This window comes from Delphinapterus leucas, chromosome 10 (genome assembly GCF_059928025.1).
Source record: "Delphinapterus leucas isolate spDelLeu-1000000601 "Yukka" chromosome 10, BTC_Dleu_Yukka2, whole genome shotgun sequence".
NCBI classification, from domain to species: domain Eukaryota; kingdom Metazoa; phylum Chordata; class Mammalia; order Artiodactyla; family Monodontidae; genus Delphinapterus; species Delphinapterus leucas.
The window spans coordinates 1,103,242-1,123,144 of record NC_143138.1 but is presented as its reverse complement, the minus strand read 5'-3'; the positions used below and the strand labels follow the sequence as shown (position 1 = coordinate 1,123,144).

General features: G+C 49.9%; 1 protein-coding gene across 12 annotated transcripts in view; it reads left to right on the top strand.

Moving 5' to 3' along the window:
• Positions 1–19,903, top strand: part of GMDS (GDP-mannose 4,6-dehydratase) — a 481,231-nt gene that overhangs the window by 403,634 nt on the left and 57,694 nt on the right. For all 12 annotated transcript variants that reach the window (XR_016394489.1, XR_016394490.1, XM_089918195.1 and 9 more), the window contains one exon: positions 10,519–10,615. Coding sequence is in view for 10 of the 12 variants with exons in the window: in XM_089918195.1 (XP_089774321.1) it covers positions 10,519–10,615 (97 nt within the window). In the remaining 2 variants the exon portion in view is untranslated. The remainder of the gene's footprint in view (positions 1–10,518; positions 10,616–19,903) is intronic.

Genomic DNA, 19,903 nt, shown 5'->3' with positions numbered 1-19,903 from the left:
GTTCCCCCCCGCCGTCCTTGGGGGTCTGCAGTCTGGGGTCCTCGGTCCTGATCACTGAGACCCAGTGGGTATCCATAGCCAGCCTGTGTGCTGAGTCCTCCCTGGAAGGGCCCTGGTCGCCCTAAGTCCCCCATGTCGGGGTAGCAGGGCCCATGCTCCCAGGGTGGTGACAGTTGAAGGGGCGCCACTGTCTTCCTACCCCAGGGAGCCAGAGAGGCCTGGGGAGGGCCTGCACGTGCACAGGGCCGGCAACCGCAGCGCTGTCAGGTAGGATGGGAGGCCTCTGCCCTCTGGGAGCTCCTGCCTGCCCTGCTTTGTGAGCTCAGAGGAAGGCTGTAGGTATTTTCTCTGAGCTCCTGGATTGTCTCTGGAACCTCCTATCATATGGCTTTCCTGCCATATGGCACACCAGTCAGCATCTGGAAGAGTCTCACTTTAGCTGTTTTCAATCTACTGTCACTTTCCATTTCTTCTACTGTTTTTGAAAATGTCTGTTGAAATTTTCACTGAAAAGACTTGGAAAATGGGCTGCCATCTACACATTTAGAGTTGGCACAATGTCTGCTCTTGAAGTTTTTGACGCCACTGAGTGATTTTTTGCTTTCAGTTTGTTGGAAAACAGCACCTTCATGTGACTTTGGGTCAGTAGAAGATACTCAGGGGAGCAGGTCAGTGCCGCATGCAGTCCTGATAACATTTAAGGTCACGTTTGGCAATAAAGTTCCCATTTGGTTGTTTACATTGAGAAGGCACCCTTGTGACAACAAATGTTTTCTTCCCAGAACATCCCGGTGTGTGTGTCTGTGTGTGTGTATCTCTGTGTGTGTGTGTCTATGTGTACGTGTGTGTATATGTGTGTATGTGTATCTATATGTGTATGTGTGTGTGTATCTGTGTGTGTGTGCGTATCTGTGTGTATGCATGTGTGTATCTATGTGTATGTGTGTGTATCTGTGTGTACATGTGTGTATGTATGTGTATCTATGTGTACTGTGTGTATGTATCTATGTGTACGTGTGTGTGTGTGTATCTGTGTGTGTGTGCATGTGTGTTTTGGAGGAGTTTGTGTTGTCAGGGTTGTTGTCAGTGTTAGGCTTTGCTTTTCACTTTCCCATCAACTTATCGCTAAGTAATGTGAAAAGGAAGAGCTTTTCTCCTATAGTTGAAGTGATGCATAAACCAAACAGGCCAATACTTGTCTTGACTAATTTTCTGTCATTAATCTTGTTAAATTTTGAGAAGAGAGTTGTAGAAATAGCCTGCAACCATGTGAGAACCACCGTCTGCTGCTGGGGAGATGTTTAGCCAATGGAAATATTTATCATAGTTTGTGGTATCGTATCTACATTTTCAGTCAAAACAACAAGGGCAAACATTATTATATGTTGAAAAAGAAACTCATTTCTAAACGCCTCCTGGCTGAGATAACAAGCATTTTGTGTTTGTGCACATTCTTCCCCTAATTGGGGATTGTTTCCTGGTGGGTGGGATTTCTGGCCCTTGGGCCTGGAGGATGCCCGGAGGGGACCGTAAGGAGATGGGGGGGGGTCTGGGTGTGAGCCCGTGTCCCATGGTTGGGTGTCTATGCCCTGGGCGTGAGCCCGTGTCCCGTGGCTGGGTGTCTATTCCCTGGTCATGAGGTCATTAGCCTGTGTCCCGTGGCTGGGTGTCGAGGCCCCGGGTGTGAGCCCGTGTCCCGTGGCTGGCATGTCTGCTGTGAGGCCATCCTGGAGAACGTGCTGAGCCTTGACTGTGTCCAGTTGCTTTTGGACAAAAGCACATCCTTCTGGTCAGTCGTTTTTGACGAACAGAGTTTCCCCAGGACGTACTTTGCAGCTCCGCCTGGGCTGGGCGGGAGTTGGGAGAAGGGAAGTCCCCGTGGCTCTGCGTGTTTTCCTCCGGGAAGGTTCTGTGCGTTTACGCGTGTTTAGGTGCGCCATCCTCGGCCGCGTCTCTTCAGACTCACCCCCTCTGAGCCCCCGGAGCTGCAGCCCCACCTGACAGCTTGCTTACTGCTTGTCTGATGCCCATACTGTCTAAGCAAGTTGAGTGGAACCTCTGACACGGAGGGGTAGAAATGTCATCACTTGCATCTTCCGTGGAGCTGGGAGAATCAGTTCTGTTGAGAAGCTGGGTGTCAGCACCGTGAGAACTTGGTGGAGATGCTCTGACCAGACCCAGGCCTTCAGAAATGTCTGCGTAGAGACTGGACTCTCCCTACCAGCTTCCACTCACCGCTGAGACAGAATCTCTCCCACCACTGGGAAGTCTAAACTCTACTATCATTTCTTAAAAATAAATTTATTTGTTTGTGTATTTAGTTATTTACTTTTGGCTGTGTTGGGTCTTCGTTGCTGTGTGCGGGCTTTCCCTAGTTGTGGCCAGCGGGGGTTGCTCTTCGTTGCGGTACACGGACCTCTCATTGCGGTGGCTTCTCTTGTTGTGGAGCGCGGGCTCTAGGCGCACGGGCTTCAGTACTGTGGCTTGTGGGCTCAGTAGTTGTGGCTTGCAGGCTCATTAGTCATGGCTCATGGGCTTAGTTGCTCCGTGGCATGTGGGATCTTCCCGGAACAAGGCTCGAACCCGTGTCCCCTGCATTGGCAGGTGGGTTCTTAACCACTGTGCCACCAGGGAAGTCCCCCTACTATCATGTTATATTGATGAACTTCTAAGATACTTGGGGTTTTAATCCATTAAAAAAAAAACCCAAAGTATAACAGCCTAAAGGGATGTGAACTTTAATTCAAGCGACAGGTTTTTGTGTAGCAGTGTGTGTAGGTCTGATGTGAGCCCTGATGCTATTTGTGTCTTGGAGGCTGGGGCAACCCTTGTTCCATTTCATGTACGGTTGATGCAATTCACTGGGTAGCAGGTCAGTTAAGTTCTTTAACTAAGGATCCATTAGATCCTCAGAATAACTGCTGCATTGTAAGTTACCTAATGGAACGGGGGCCGTTGTACTGAAGACAGAGCAGACGCTCCATAAACGTGCTCTCTGCACATTTTCTTCTTTTTTTTCCCAGAGCCAAAATCATCTAAGAGAACCAAGACACTTCCTTGCCCTTGAGAAGTGTAGGTTCTAATTAGGTGATAATAAGAACTCATTATGTACAAATGTATACAAGTAGATGATGGTACTGTGCAAATTTATCACATCAGTTCTGAAAGAACAGCCCTGTGATGGAGGTTTGGGGTGATGTCGGCAGGAAGGTGGAGTTAAGTGGGCCTTTGCCCCAAGCGGGAGCTGTGGCTGGGAGTTCAGGGGAGGGAGAGCCTTCCAAGTGGGTGGCAAGGCATGAGAACAGGCGCAGAGGAGCATTAGTAACCTGGCTGTGGACAGTGGGCAGGCCGAAAGCTGGGCTGGGACAGCCTGGCCACCTCGGGTGCAGCGAGAGACACGCACACCTACCGCCTGCACACCCGTCGGGTCTCAGCTTAGAGGCCTCCCTGAGGCCACCACCCTGCCAGGTGCCACCTGGTCCTCTGACAGCCCCTGTCTGCCTTCTGCTGCCTTCTGCTGCATCCTGCGTGGCCGCCAGGCCTCGAGCCCTTTAAGGACAGAGGCCCCCGTCCTCAGCACGCGGCTCAGCTCAGCGCCTGGCACTTCTAGGCGCTAGCTGGGGATTTGCGGGAGGTGCAGGGGTCAGACAGCCCTGAACTGTGATGGGGCTCAGACAGAGTGGGGCTCTGGTCCTAAAATCGCCACCTCCCCACCGCGGGCCCCCGGTCAGGCCACCGTACAGTTTGCTTCACGCTGTAAAGCAGGAGAAACTCCACCCACATTCCTTGGGGGCGGATAGGACACCCCAGCTGAGTTAAAATAAATACAAATAGGCAGATAAGAGCCGAGTGAAGGCCGCGCAGGAACGCGGAGGCTGACTTAGAAGCCACTGTCACTGCACAGCTGAGGACCGTGCTCTCTGGTCTTTCATTTGATCTCTTGAGCCAGTCTCATTAGGCCTCATTAGGCTCGACGCCACAAGGCTGTGTCCACTGAGTTAATCACACCCGTCGGATTTCCTACAGATAAAGCGTGAGAGAGGACAGTTTGAAAGGAGAACTTCTCTATTTAGTAGTTTCCAGTGATACTGGTGAAAAAGAAGGAAGCAGAGGAAATGTTGACCAATCGACAACTCTTACTGAAGCCACGTTTGGGAGGGGCCCCATAGGATGCGGTGTCCTTGTCAGAGGACGCAGTCTGCTCTCTTCGACCGCGTGGGGTGAAGCCCTTCCCATGTGGCCTTCTGCCACCCACTCAGCCCCCCGACGGCTCTGCGTGAGGAGGGGGTCCTGGTGTGGAAGCCTGCCCTCCAGGGAGTCACGGGAACAGCTGCTTCTGGAAGCGCGGGAACAGGGATTTAAATTTCACCTTTTGTTGTAATTGGTTATTCATTCATTCAGCCGAACAGCTGGAGCCGCTTGTTTAGTAACGATGATCCTTATTAAAGGAAGTGAAGTGGGACACCGAGCACCTGGAGACCTGCAGTCTGCGTTTCAAACCCGCACAGGGTCAGCGCCCGCGCCCGCGCGGCCCACGGCCCCCTCCCTGCGCGCACCCAACCCCCGCCCAGAGCCCGCACCCCCCCTCGCGCCCACGCGCCCACGCCCCCCCTCCCCGGTGCTGCCCTTCAGGAGCGAGAGCAGGTTTGGTGATTAAGCCAGCGGCCCTGGAGCCCCCCCCCCTCCTGCCCCTGGGCAGGTGCCCCCCGCCCGGGTCTGGGCCTCAGCCGCCAGCCTTCTCCAGAAACCTGTCGTCCCTCCCTCCGCCGCCGTCAGCTCCACTGTCAGCATCTTGCCGGCCCCAGGTCCTCCAGTCTTGAAGAAGGGCCCCCCTCCCTCCAGAAGGTGCCCGGTCGGCTGCCCCCCTTCCATCCCCGCCCTTCACTCCATCGGAGCTGCTCTTCCGAGGCCCCGCAAGCGTCCGCAGCTCCGCGTCCAGGGGGCCGGGGCGGTGGGCACCTGGCCGGTCGCACGGCCTCCCCGGGGCCTCGCTGGTCGGCCCGCTGTTCGTGAAGCTCACGTTCACGGTGGTTTTCTCCTTCGTTGCTGTTTGTCCGTTTCCAGTTACTCCGGCACATCATGTGACGTCTGAGCATGTGCAGGCGGTGTCCCACCCCCAGCGACCTCCCGCCCTGCACCCCCATTTTCCCAGCTGGTCCGCCCACTCTTTGGCCATCCTGTGGCCCTTCAGCGACGCGAGAGACGCGTGCTCTTCTGCGCTGGTACCTCGTCTTGGGTCACCTCAAGTTCTGCTCTGCTCCCGTGGTTTTCTGGCGTCTCTCTGTGGAAGTCCTGTTCACTGTGTCATTCAGCTCATCACTTTGGCATTTGCATCCATGTGACTAAACAACGTGCTTTGATTGCTGGTCCTCGACCTTCCCCCTTGAGGCTTCTCTCCTGGCACCTCTTGTTCCAAAGGAGAGCTGTGTCCCTTGTGACCCCGTGTCTCCCCCCACCTCAGAGCTGTCCTCCCGTGTTACGTCGTCAGGACTGACCAACGCGTTCACTCCGGGAAACAACACTTCCTTCTTCCTTTCTGAGCAGATGTCCCTTGCTTACCATAGACCTAACAATTGTCTTTCTCCGTTTGCTTCATTCTCCATGTGTTTGTCACTCACTTCCCCTCAGTCTGCCCTGAAGGTGCTCAGGCCGGAGGCTTACCCTCGGGCACGTCCCCTGCGGCCCCCCTCTAGATCCTTCCGACCTGATCCCACCTGGACCGCTGGATGGTAGAGTCATCCCCTATTTTCTGACATCTTTTTAAAATTCTGTGGTTTGGTGAAGCCAAACCTTAATTAGTTTCCTGAGAATGGTGCATGGGAAGCAAATAGTTTTTGACCAAGCTTATCTGAAAACATCTCTATCCTGCCCTCAATTAACAAGGTGGCCAATGTACATTTCTTGGTTGGAAATAACTTTCCTTCAGAACCTTGAAGGCGTTGCTCCATTGCCTTTACTTTGAGTGTTGCCGCGGCAGCCCAGGGGCCACTCTGGGCCGCTCCCATCCCCTTGAGCTCCCGGGGGCCTCCTCCTCGTCCCCGTGTTCTGAAACTCTGTGAGGTGGTATCTGCGTGCTCTGTGGGACGCTTTCAGTCTGGAAATGCGTGTTCATCTGCTCTGATCAATTTTCTTTATATATGTTAAGATAATTATTTTCTTTACTCTCTTTCTGGAAATCCTATTATACTGACCTCTTGAGGCCATCTTCTGATTTTCTTATCTTCCTTTTTCATATCTACATCTTTTTGCCCTACTTTTTGGGAGGTTTCCTCATTTCTGTCTTCAAAATCTTCTCTTGAATTCTTAATTTCTGAATTTTTTCAATTTCTAAATCTTTTTTTTCAAATTGTCCTTTTTTATGTAGTATCTTATTTTTGTTTCTTTGATATCTTTCCTTGTCTCTCTGAAGATATTAGCAGTGATGTGTGTGAGTTTTTTGTTGTTGTGTTCTGTTTTTAATGATCTTCCCTGTTTCTTCTGTTTCCTCCAAGTTGCTGGTTTTCAGTTTGTCTGCTGTGATTTCTGTCTTCGTATGTGTGGTTTTCCTCACGTGTGTCTGGTAATCCTTGGTTTTCTGCTCATGTTTACAAGTGGGGGCCTAAAAAGCTGATTGGGGTTTTTGAGGACATAGAGCCTGGGGGCTCTGGGGGCTCTGGAGGCCGTTTAGTTGGAGAATCTGAGCCCAGAGGAGAGTTCCCAGCCCCCTCCCTGGAAGGGGACCAGCCTGACCCCAGCACCCCCTCAGGGCAAAGGATGCTGGGCGTTCTGCGTACAATCCACTTACCTTTCCTCTTCTCCGTGTGGTGGCCGCACGCTCACAGGGCCCAATGGCCTTCAATCCTGCCACCTTCTTCAGGACGGAGGGTGAGGCCATTGCCCAGTGATGCCAACCCTGGGAGGGGATTGGACATCGGGCTGCTTCTGGGGGAGTTTAATCAACCCCCTGTCTGGAGTATCTGGGCTTTCCCGGGGCCAAGTGGGCCCATGCTCAGCTTCCCCGCTGCCAGCTTGCAGGTCTGTTTTTTGGGGCCTCTGCCCAGTCCTTTAACACTCGTCCGTCTCCTCTCCAGCTCCCAGAACTTGGGTCTTCTCGTCTCTCCTGTTGTTCACCCCTTGTCAGCGTGTTTGTTTTTGCAGGGGTTCCGGGGAAGGAACAGAAGTGTGTGCAAACACCGTCCTCGCCCAGGACCTGCTGACACTCCCAGGGCGCCCCATGCCCTTCACCAGTAAATCGTGGCTGCTGGTGACCTCCCATCTCCACGTGTGCACCCTAGTCAAGTCTTGGTCCTTAAAATAATCCCTGCGCGCTTCTGTGATGTCCCCGACTTGACTTCGGCTGCCCGCTTGGCTTTGCTTTGCTCCCTAGAGGGATTCCTTGTTGGGGAGAGTTTAATAGCACCTCATCTTGACTTACTGTGCTAGATTCTTCAGTGCTTTCTATTGCTATTTAATGCTTATTAAGAGCCAACAGTTTTATTTTCAAATTTGTATTATACAGTATCCCTGCTCAGTGAGCTGTTGATCTAAATTAGTGGCTAGCAACTCCTGCTAATTAGCTGAATCCCCTACCCCCTGTCAGGCCACTGTCATTTCATGAATATTGCAGCTCTGCTTTGAGTCATAACATTACCTGTTAGGACAAGTTAGCTCTTAGCGTTTACTGGTTAACACAAGTGTTCTGTGTGTTGTTGTAACAATGCTTTCTGGTCCTTGGCCGAAACTTTTGCTTATTGCCCTCTTGCAGACCTAGTGCAAGTTAGAAAGTGGTTTCTGCCACCTCTCTTCTGCTCTGCGTCCTTCCCTTGGTGACAGTTGGCTGTTCAGCACAGCCATATTCATCGTAGGGCAACGCCATGCCCTGAGAGACGGCCGTGACCCGTGGACACACGTGCAGGCTGCCTAGCAGCACCAGGCAGAGGCAGAGAGGCCTGCATGTGGGCAGCCGCCCTGCAGGTGCCTGCATGGTGTCAACTCACTTCTAATGTGCAGGTTCTTCCCCGTCTTTTCCCACTTCAGCTGCTGTTACAAATGCCAGTGTTGGCCCAAGGCTGCAGGGCAGCCCAGGAGAGTCCATAGCAGTCGGGGAAGGTCCCGCTGAGCCGGCCATCAGCCTGCTGGTGTGGACCGGAACCGGATGCTTTCCTGGGGTCAAGGGTGAGGATGTGTCAGTAACTCATCCCCTGACGCAGGGGGGCAACTACGGTCTGCAGGCCAGACCCCAGCCAAGGCTCGTTTTTTACTGTCCTCTAAGGATGTTTTTACTGTTTTAAAGGGTAGTTAAAAATTTTAAAGAAAGAAGATAATGAGGAAGAGAAGAAGGAGGAAGGGAATGAGGAAGAACACGTGACAGAGCCGAGCCTCTTATGTGATGCTCTTCGCAGAAACAGTTCACAGCCCCTGGTCTGGAGACGTGGCCAGCTTTGCCAAGTTCCCTGGGCCACACGTGACCACGGTCAGGGGACGCCTTTCCCGAGGCCTCGTCGACTTAAATATGTATGTGGCTACGTGTGTGGTTTCAGAAGGATTCATTGTAAATACATGGGTCTGAATCACCATTCCTGCAGCTTGTGGCCTCTGTTCGGATTCACCACCACGATGGGCGGTGTCACGCGTGTCTGTGTCCCGACGTCAGCCTGACCATCGCAGATTACGTGCCGAGCCGCAGCTGGAAGAAACAGCAAAACGTGCTCCTGGACCCTCTGGCTCCGTGCAGATGCCGTCAGGAAGGCGTGTGCGGAGCTTGTTTCTCTTCGTGAGTGTGAAATGTGAACAGAAATAAAACTAAAACGCATTCCTGAGAAACAAATATCCTTTCATTTACTGTTGATGAAAGCGTCACCCGAGAGAGGTTCCACTAAAACAAACAACTTTAGAATTAGGTAATTTTTTTAAGTCATGACTTTACCAAATATTCTCCCTTACTGTGGTTATTGGCCAAGGTTTGATCACCATCCATCAGAGATGACAGGGCTCACCAGCCCCTCAGCTTTTCCCATTTTACAGCAGTTTTAGTCGGCATACTCTAAAGCATCCACCTACCATATCCAGGTGAATGTTCCAGAAACTTAGCTCTGATCCTGCCAAATAAGTCTAGGCAAGGGAAAGAAATTAAACCAAATAAGTAAATTACCAAACACCCTTTTTTGAGTCATTAATATAAAAGTCATGGAAAATGCCAGTTGTGCATTTTTTTTTATTGTTCAACATATTAAGCTATAATTCTCTCTGTGTCGTGGAATGTTTTTCATATTTGCCTTTAGTACATTGGCAAATCCAGCATACTCATGAACTGATTCTTCCTCCCACGATGAAACATTATCCTTATGCTATCAAAAAGTAAATTGAGGATAGAACATTTGAGGGGTTGATCAGAGAGAAAGCTTGTGAGGCCAGTTTAAGTCTCTGATACCCAATCTATGTCGAAAATACAGCCACAATCAACATTTAATGTCCATCTTCAATGGCACCTGTAATTCACACAGTCAAGTAACCAACTTAATGCCCTTTGATCTCCACTGTGACAGAATTGTCCTGTCACAGGATTCATCACCAGTTGATAAAGCAAACTAGGTCTGAGGATAAGCACTGAAGTCAGACATTACTTGGTAACTTCTTTCCTTTCTTTGCCGAAAAGTTCCATTTGTAGAAACAAGTCAAATAATATAGTATTTTTTGTTCTTTGGATATTAGTTTGTAGAAATCCAGAGGTCAGCTTTAGCCAGTGGCTTCATTTCTGTAAAAGTGAGAACATAAAATGGAACTCCGGCCAGAAGCTGGCCTTGAAACTTGTGAACTTGCCCCTCAGCTTATGAGAAGAGGGGGCTGCTATCGAGACTCTGAACTGTTGTCGACTGTGGATGCTTAAGGAAGAACACTTGTCCAAATAGCATCGTAGCTGAATCAGAGGAAGAAGAGATGCTGAAAGACCGTCGCTTAGCAGGAAATCAACCGATTCATTATGCACTTTTTGGAGGTTTCATCATCTGGGCTTTATCAGTGGGGCCAGCTGCTGCCTGGGTACAGCAAGGGCACTTGTATGGAATACGGGGATGCAATGAGTGGTTAATTAGGGTATGAAACTTTTTCTAAAGTGGAATGCATTCAATTTACAATAAATACTCCTAAAATTACAGAAATAAAAAAAAATAAGGAAGGGAGAGACAGGAGAGATTAATTCATAATAATTGACTTTATCAAGAATAGTCTAAAGAGGTACAGAATCTTGGAAATCCTGAAAGTTGCCCAGTTCCTTGTTGTGGCTAATCTGTTCATTTCTGGGGTCTCACTTCTGAACATACCATGATCTTCCTTAAAGAGGAAGGAAAAGGCCTGCCCTTTTGACATAGATCTGGAAAGGCTTTAGAACCGCTGTTGCCCTCATAACACGGTTAAGCACCTGCGTGTGTTTCCTGAGTTAATGGGCTTCTGGCTCCTATAGGGAGAAGCCACGCTGCCCGGCAGCCTGGCCTGATGCTCCCAAGCAGGTTGGGGCTGACCAACTCTTTTTCTCCTTTCCAGGTGGGAAGGAGAGAATGAAAATGAAGTGGGCAGGTGCAAAGAGACCGGCAAAGTTCACGTGACCGTGGATCTCAAGTACTACCGACCAACTGAAGTGGTAAGTGTCTCGGCCCTGGCGGCAGGGCCACACCCGGCCACCGGCTGGGAAAATATTAACTGGTGGCTGCAGCCAGGCTTCCCAGCTCTGCCCTGGGCTCCCTGTCGTCCCTCAGTGCGCGTTCCCCAAACCAGAGCCCGGGGAATCGCATTTGGGGTGTTATTCTCGCCACAAAATGCACTGCCGTGTAAAGGAAAACAGGGTAACACACACCCAGGGAAAGAGCTGGTTTCAGAAATGGAGGCTCAGATCAAAGGTGGATCCCATCAAGGTAGTGGCCTGATGGATGGCTGAGCCCCGGTACCTGCAGGACGTCTGCCTTCCAAGGCCCCCCATGGCCCTCAGGGTCTGGAGATCCCGGTGCACACGCTCATGTACACACACACTCGCACGCACTCACACATGCACACATGTGCACTCACCTACACACGCACAAACCTGAGTGGCGTTAAGCCCTGCACACTTTTTAAGCCTCAGCTCAAGTACTGTCCTGGTTGTGAATCCTTTTCTGGCCGATATACTACCACCACTGAACTTATTACTTTTTCCTTTGTATCTGTTGATACATTATATGCTATACATAACTATATTATAACACCTATTATAATTTACTATACTAATTTGTTTACGTGTTTTTCTCCAAAGAGTTTCTCCAAAGTCTTTGAGGAGAAGGACTTTTTTTTACTATCTTAGATGAAAAACTCAGTGCTTAATGATTATTGGTGGATGGGTGGATAAACGCATAAATTTCTGAATACAGAAGTTCCTGAATATATTCAAACTTTTATTGAATGACTGAACACACATTATCTATTAATTTTATGGGTGAAAGAATCCCCCTTGTTTACATAAGCATTTCTCTAACCCTCACCCCGTAATTTGCCATTTGTCTTTCAATTTTATCGATGGTTCTTTCTCCACCTGACGTTTACTTTAGTATTTTTAAAAACATGACTAGCCACTAATTACTAATGTTTCATACCCTCCCAATCTGTAATAATACTTTATCAAATACTAAATTTTAAAATACAAAAAAATAAAAAGAAGTTTCTGTATTAAGAAATGACCTACAGGTTGTTTGAGCATAACATGCTCCTTTCCTAGATTTATAAGAACTTCTAGCTTGGTGTTGTCCCTTAAATGTGGGCCACGTTCACTGTGGTTACAAAACTCAATGTTTTAAAGGTACCTAAAGGTGATAGAAAGCAGCAGCTTCAGAGAGAAATGTTCAGACCTGGTGGTTCCCGAATGAAATGTATATTAACCGTGAAAGTAGAATCCTGGAACCTGTTTTACCTGTGTTTGAACCAAATTCCTATCTGTTGTACAACCTTCCGAGATCAGGAAAGCCACGGTGAAGAAAGATCGAAAGTGAACCTGTCACCGGTAATCACCCTTCAAACTGTCTTGTTTCAAACAAAAGAAAACACTTCATTTCATGCACTCTTACACACAGGAGTGAATAAAAAGGAAAGGAAATCAGCAGTGCTTGGCGACTGGGGCTGTGGAGTCGCATTGTCCTGGCCCGGGCGGGGCCGGTCTTTGACACACAGTGAACAATGGTGCCCGGTGCTGATGGGGGTGGGTGTGGCCAGCAGAGGATGTGCTGGTCCCAGGGAGGGGACACCAGCGCGCTCCTGCTGACACAGCAAGGAGACCCGGCTGTGGAGCCTCCCACCGGGCCCAGAGATGGGCCACGGGCTCTCGTTTTTCTGGGACATAAACAGGCAGCTTTCTTTCCGTGCTCGCGAATGAAAACTGTCATCTCAGAGTGGAAAACGGACGGAGCCAACCCTCAACCCCTGTAACAACTTCACCGTGGCCCTTCTCATTTCCAAAGCTAGGATGTCGTTAAGAACAGCTTGTCTGTCAGCCTTACTTGGGCACCGTGTGGGGTTGATAAGGACCCTTGGGCTCACAAGAAGTCCCTGTGGACCCTCTTTCCTGCCGAGGCTCCACGTCCGTCCTTTTGTTCTGGCCAGTGTCCCTGTCGTACCTGTTCTGCAACTCTGTTTGCACAAAAGGCGTTTGAACGTGAGGTGCCCTCCTATTTCCTAGGCTCTCCTCTCACCCATCTAGCTCTCCCCACCACCCGGATCCCCTTTACTGCCTCTGGTCTTGGATTTTGAAGGCTGCGCTAATTTTGTCCACTCCACTCAGCACAGGGCTCTGTCGGGCAAGCCTTCTTGTGTGGTGAGGCTAAACTTTTCACCTCATTCTTCAGAACAGCAGTTTTCCCAGAACTTGGATCGGCTTGATAGCCGTACATGGAGTTGCCTCGGGGGTGACAGTGTTCCTCCAGGTGAAAGGGGGTGAGAACTGGAGCCCGCCTGTGAGCTTGCACTTGGGTCTGTGCCGTAAACAACACACCCAGGGCGTCGCTGGCGTGAGGCCTGAGAGGCACTCGATGTGGGGAGACGTGTAATTCTCCGTGTCCCGCTGTGTCCTTCCCTTTTCTGAGGTCAAGTCCACCTTCCAGGTACCACAGCCTCCCTCTCATCCTTCCTCGCTTTCTAGAAAAGCTTGTTCTCCTGATCGGCTTTCATCCTGTGTCTTCAGCACCTAGGACACCCCGGAGACGAACGCATAAACTAGATCTTCTTAGAGTCCAGTGGGGCCAGAATGATCGAAAGAAAAAAAATGCCGTAAAGAAAATTGGGGGGAAGAAGCAGGCCATAGAACACCGGTACCCTAAAGCCAGACTACAGGGAGATAAAGATTTACATTGTTTTCTGAGTGAGACTCAGACCAAGCAAGGCAGCCTGTTTACGCAGTACAGGCCAGCACTGACCCCAAAGAGGCCGCCAGGGATTCTGTACAGAGCAGACCTCCCAGCTGAAAACCTCTCCCTCGTTGATTTTGTCACCACAAAATCTTTGGTCCTGCTTCTGCTCCAGAGTGGAAAGTCCTGAAAGGTTTTGTTCTGAGCTTAGGACTCTGGTGTCCAGTTGAGCTGAGCGGAGTCCTGTTTTCTGGTTCCCGCTCTGGACACCTCTGGGCTTCCCTTGCATGTTGAGGAGTTTTACTGCTGTGGGAAGCTTCATCCTGGAAATTGGACTTCACATTTCCCATTGCCCCTGAATCCCAGCATTGGTGATGGCAACACGAATACTTGGGTCCTGTACCTCTGTCCACTCTGGTGTTTCCTCTGCCTGTACATGTACGCAGAGCTGTGGCATCGTGCATTTGTGTGCGGGGATGAAGCGGGGTTGGGCTTAAGGCCAGACGGCCTGAGTTACCAGATGTGTGAACTCAGGCGTGTTACTTCTCAGTGCCTCTGTTTGGCTGTCTTTAAAGACGGGATTCATAGTCAAACTTCTTTCAAAGAATTGCTGGAGAATTAAGAGAGTCACTTACACAAAGTGCCCATTAGAGCAGTGTCTGGCACATGGTAAAATACCAGTATTAATGCTGTTATTGTTAGTTATTCACTCGTTCAACAAATGTTTACCAAACCCTGTGTTAGGCCCTAAGAATTCAGCATGGACGAGACAGACCCATCCGGCCCTCGTGGAGAGTGTAGAGAGGAATAGGTCAGTTACTCGAGTCGAGTGCCTTTTGAAAAGGAGAAGGACGTCACTGGTGAAGTGTACGTATTAACCGCTAAAAAGTCAATAACATGGTATAATCAGGGCTTCTAGCAAACGCTAATAGGTACTCTGATTTTTTAAATTCTTGTTTTATCTTGATTTTTATCCTTTCTGACCCTCTTTCTGAAGATTCAGTAGCTATTCAGTGGTATGGAATTGTCATGTAAATAGGAGAAAATTAACATTGACCTATTACTTAATTTAAAATAATAACGAAGATGTCGTCTTTTTGTTTGAGAATTTTTAACTTGGAAAATTCACAAAGGTTGTATTAGGAAGTGTTCGTCCTCATGTGCCAAATGTTAATGACACCAAATGTTCAGTTCACTTAAAAAAAAAAAAAAGCTAAGGTTTTTTTCTTTTCAGTGAAACAAACAAAAAAGTTGCCTTTTTTCTGCAGAGCATTTTAGGAAATGGCATGGGAAACACATTAACAGACCGAAGTTGAAATCACCTATTTTCCACGAAAAATGTCTTGATTTAAACTCTACTGGGTGATGGAGCTGAGTTTTTCCTTGCTGTATTATTTGTCTTTAACATTCGCTTTTCTTGCCATTGTATTTCTAATGTCCTCAGCTGTGATTGGTTTTTGCTCTCTTTGCCTAGATACTTAATGTTTATTCGCATTCTTTATAGATACTAGAAAAAATTCCTGAGTTAAAATCTAGAGCTGGGAAAGCAGTAACTTCAAAGAAGGCCAACAAGCTAGTTAAAGCAACACCTTCCTTCAGTAAAAACATGTGGCCTGTTTCTAATCAAATTACCATATGCTCATTGAGTTGTCCCCTCTGCAAACTTTTCCTAATATTTTTCTGTAAATGATGTTAAGTTAAATGGCCCGTAATTGCTTGTTCTATCTCATAGCCCTGTTTAGAATAATGCTGGGTAACACTTTCCAGACCTCAGGAATCTGATCTGTCAGCAGAGGACTTGTATAAATACCAGTTAGAGCTTCGCCCAGCGCCATCCCTGGACACTGGGGGTCTTGAAACGGTCCCTTCTTCCCCCGTAGCTGTTCTCAGCCCCTCGCACACGTCCCTGCCCTTAGCAGGAAACTGGACCCTCCCTTGCCCGCGACCTGCCTCCTGCGGCTCTGCCAGAAGCACCCATCTCTCCCGTCCACATCCCTGCAGTGCTCTAATCCCACCCCTACGCCCCTGCTTTCCTTTGTTCCTCGTCTGGATGGTGAGGGCCAGGCGGAGACGGGGCAGACACAGCAGTGAAGGGCGAGCCCCTCTCTCTGCTCCGGGACCTGGAAGAGGAGAGGCCAGGCTCCTCATTCTGTAAGTGTCAACTTGCAGGCCCAGCCTTCTCTGCTTTTATAACTGCCCGAGCGCAACGGCGTGGAATGCTGTCACAATGCTTCCTCTTTTGTAGTTATTCTCTGAACTTCTTACTGCTTGTATTTCACAAATAGTTTATATCTCTGCGTCACTGTCCATGTGTCGTAAGCCTCCCTCTTCGGTTCCTCATACTAATCTTTCTATCCCTCCTTAATCACTCTGGCCTTTCCTGCCCTTTTCCTTCCTTGAACTTAACCGAGAGAACTGTAGTTTCAGTCTCTCCAGTTGAGTCTCAGCTATTCCACAGTGTGACCTCCGTGCTTCACAGGACGCCGCGCAGAGCCCCCAGGGTGGGTGACATTCCTCCTAAAGCCTGGGCTCTTCCCTGGGCTCCTGTCCCCTCAAGAGCGTTTACATCTAATGAAATAACAATTGTGTCCCGACCATAATGCCCCCGACTTCCTCCTGTTTTTCCTTGAAGGGTTTATGATTAGATCCAGATTAGAATGATGCTATTAAAGACTTAAATACCTCGGTGAATATACATAACTATATACCTTCCCTTATATTAAAAAAAAATTTTTTTTTAATTCTTTTTGTTTGCATCCAAAAATCTCCCTGGCAGCCTTAACGTAGATGCTTTCATTCCTTGTACCAATAGGGAATTCCTATAAAATCTGTACCTTTGTTCCAAAAAAGCTGAGCAGGTAATGACTACCCTCATTTGTAATCATAGTAATGACCTCTTGACATCTACAACATAAATTCCAACATCTTGGAAATGTGTTGTAGCCTCTGCAGCTACTTTCTTTAGGAAGGGCAGTCTGTTCCCGAGCTCAGCTGCTACCTGCAGGGGCTCTGGTCACTCACAGGAAAGAATTCCTCCCGGAGGTGCAACCAGCCACTCCCTCTTCACTCATCTCTGGCCACTGGCATCTGTATCCCAGAATTTTAGGAATCCCTATTTGCTGTTTGTTTGTTTCTTAAATCAGCAGTGCTGTTTCCGTTCTATCCGGCCATAATTATCTCCTGAAATAACTGTGATTCAGAAACCTTTTCATGGAGATTTCACAGATAACACTATCTGTGTGTCCTTCTTCCACTTGTTCTGCTCTATGCGTCCGACAAGGCTCGTAATTCCTTAGCAAGTCTGATTGTTTTTCCTAGCACAGCGTTCACGTGCGGACACTAGCTCTTCTGGGTCCTCCAGAGCTCCGTCTCTGTCTGTCTGCACCGGCCTTTCTCTTCCCTCGAGGCCTCCCCTGGCTTCGCTTCCACGCCCCTGGCTCAGGGCAGACCCGTCTCTTCACTCACCGTCACACCTGCTGCCACAGTTGGGCGCTCACCTGACTGCCGTGGTCGGGAGCCTCCGAGCTGCTCCCCACAGCTGATGGTCTTGCTTCCTAACTCGGCAGCTCTGCTTGGCCTCCTGCACAATCACACCTGATGTGCTTGGCCTGCTGGTGAACACCCAGCTCCACTCAGCCGCTGTTCAGAGCAGGCGCTGTACTTCATAGCCAGATCTGGTTCGTGCATTTTGTAATGCAGTCCTAAAGCAAGAAACGGGCCAGTGCCCAGGCACTAAAAGATTCTGCAGTTTTTAGGATTCGTTACAGGAATCCTTTAGTGCATTCATCACATACATTTAAAATATAATTCTTATTTACCTTCAGCTTCTCAGGAGGTGTATCAGCACATACAGAGTATCCCTGTAGGGTTGAGGCCTTAGAGGTTTAATTCAGAAGGAATGTTTATTGAATCCCGACTGTGGAAGTGAGTCCTCGTAGCAGGTGGGGGAGGGAAGGCCCTCAGCCGGCAGTGAGTCTCCCCCAGGTGAGGGGATGGCTCGGCAGCCGCAGGCTGGGCCGAGGCAGGAGCAGTGGGGCGCTCACTGGACCAGGTGGTGGCGGCCAGAAGAACAGCGACGGGCGCCAGGACGCTGCAGAGATGGAGAGCACAGGGTCAGGGGCCAGATCGGATGGTGACGCACAGGTGGCGGGACCCGGGGACAGGACTCCCTTCGCGGGGCAGGGGCCTCAGGGCCTCGGGGCGCTGGTGGCCAGGTGTGGAGGAAGGCGGTTGGGTTTGGGGCTACGTGTCCGTGAGGTGAGTTGAGGCCCTGAGAGGGGCGTTTGGGGCGGGGGGTCTGGAGCAGGAACTGGTCCCCGGCCAGGCAGGTTTGGGTGCAGGAGGTCAGTCTCAGAAACTCGGGCTGAGGACACTGGTTAAGAATTCATATATTAAGCATTTGTGTCCAAGAGCCTCGGGGCCGGACTAGAGTGCTCCCCACCTTCCATCGTGAGCCCCTGCCTTCGAGGCTCCTCAGAGGTTTCAAGGGCTGATGCCAGAGAGTTGACATGAACTGGAAGGTGATTCCTACCTCAGTTGAGGCAAACTGCATTTCAGGGATAAGCAGAGACCTAATTCCAAACTGATGTGCCCCGGAAGGCGGGATGCGAAGCGTTTTGGTTCGTAAGGATGGAGGCTCGTCTGAGTATAAGCTGCTTTTATTACTGTCATCATTGTAATTGTCGCCGTCAGCAGCATCGTGCAGGCCTGTGACGTCATTGGTTATCAGAAGACGTCTGACAGCCTCCTTCGAGCTCTTCAGGTCCTGATGTTTTCGTGGTTTTCAGTATGTCTTTGGTTTTGGCCCCGACAGTTTCGGGCAGAAAAGGTCGTTTGCTCTTAGCGCGGCCGGCTCTGCTTGATCCCACACGGTGGAGCAGATGGTCCTGGTGAAGGTGAGGAGGTGGGCTTCCCCTCAGGTCCTGTGGACGTCTGTTCCCAAAGGCTGTTCCAGGCCCCGGGGTCCAGCACGTTCCGGGGCGACCCCGGAACTTCGGTACCGCTGACGGGCTGGTGACCAGCCGCCCTCCGGCACTTCCCTGCCCCCTCACCGTCCTCCCCGGCGGAAATCTTCCCGCGAAAACCCATCTCTGCGCTTGCTTCTCAGAGGCAGCTGGGCATCACTTTTACAGCCGAAAATCTATGTTGGTTTCCCATTGCTGCTGCAACAAACGATCACAAAGCGGCTGAAAACTGCACAAAGGCGTCATCTTACGGTTCCAGAGGTTGGAAGCTGAACTGAGTTTCACGGCGTTGACAGAGCTGTGCTCCTTGTGGAGAGGGCTCTACTGGAAGAAAATACTGAATTAATCACTTTGACCCGTTGCTGGACCAGTGTCTCTTGCTGTGTGGAAAACACAGTATTATCACCTTGAGGAGGAGGAAGAGTTGGAAGATTCTAGTTAACTGTCAGCTTAAAGCTTCAGACACGCCCTCGAAAAACACCGTGAACGTGCGCCTGGGCCGCCGCAGACAAGGTCCAGCCACACATACGTCTGAGGCAGCACCAGGCGAGGGCACGACAACAGTAGGATCTGGGGGAGATTTGTGGCTTAAAAAGAGACCCAGAGAGCGTTCTGGGTTGGGGGTGAAGCAGTGGCACCGCGGAGACGCGGTGCAGGGACCACATGGTCTCCCGGGGAGACGCCGGCCCCATGGGGATGCTGGCGCCAGGGCCCCTCCCAGGCTCCCCCGCGGTGCATCCTCCACTGCCTGGGCAGCGCTCGGCCCTCCTCCCCTCCCTTCTCACCCTCTTCTTCCTGCATTTTGACCTCTTTTCCTTCCTTCCTGCTCTTGCTGTTGTGAGTCTCACAACCAACCAGGAGTCATCCTTAAGCCCTACAGAGTCCCTCTGCCTCTGAGATCACCACCTGTCCTTTGACAGGTGCCTTCTGACCACTGACTGGCCACACTCTGAGGCGTCCCCCAAGCAGTTCCGTTAAGTTAGTTAAACAAGGTTCTTGGTGGAGACTGACTCCTACTAAACAGTTCGCAGCTGTTGTGATTCACGGGCAATGTCGGGAATGGGGGAGGACCCTTGTCTCCTAAGACGGGGATTTGTTAATCTCATAAACATGGGTCCTTAGCAGTCGTTCCAGGAAGATCCGTCTAAATACGCTTCTATTCATTTTTTTTACATATTCTTCAACTTTATAATGAAGTGTCTCCCTATTTCTCAGAGATTTTTGTTGAGAATGAAGTTAATTCTATGCAGAGTGATATTAGAAAGGCACGGTACCTTTTACATTCAGATTGTTTCTATTATTTTTGGAAAATAGGTCAGCAGAGGAGATGAGGCAACTGTGATCCTCTAAAGCCACAGTTGAACTTGGGGGAATGTGTCGAGGTTTCTCTAAGGCATGTTAGGATGTTGAAGAGAAACATTCGATTTAGTTTTAGCTTTGGAAGCTTAGGCTTGCAGTGTCTTCCTCTTTGCGCACCTATTTTGGTGAAAATTTCGGCCAAGTGTATTGAAGTGGGCTCTGGATATGCTGTCCAACACAGGTATCCCAAATACAGTTTTTATTACTCTTACGTTTCCCAGATGAGCAGGACTGACCTGACTG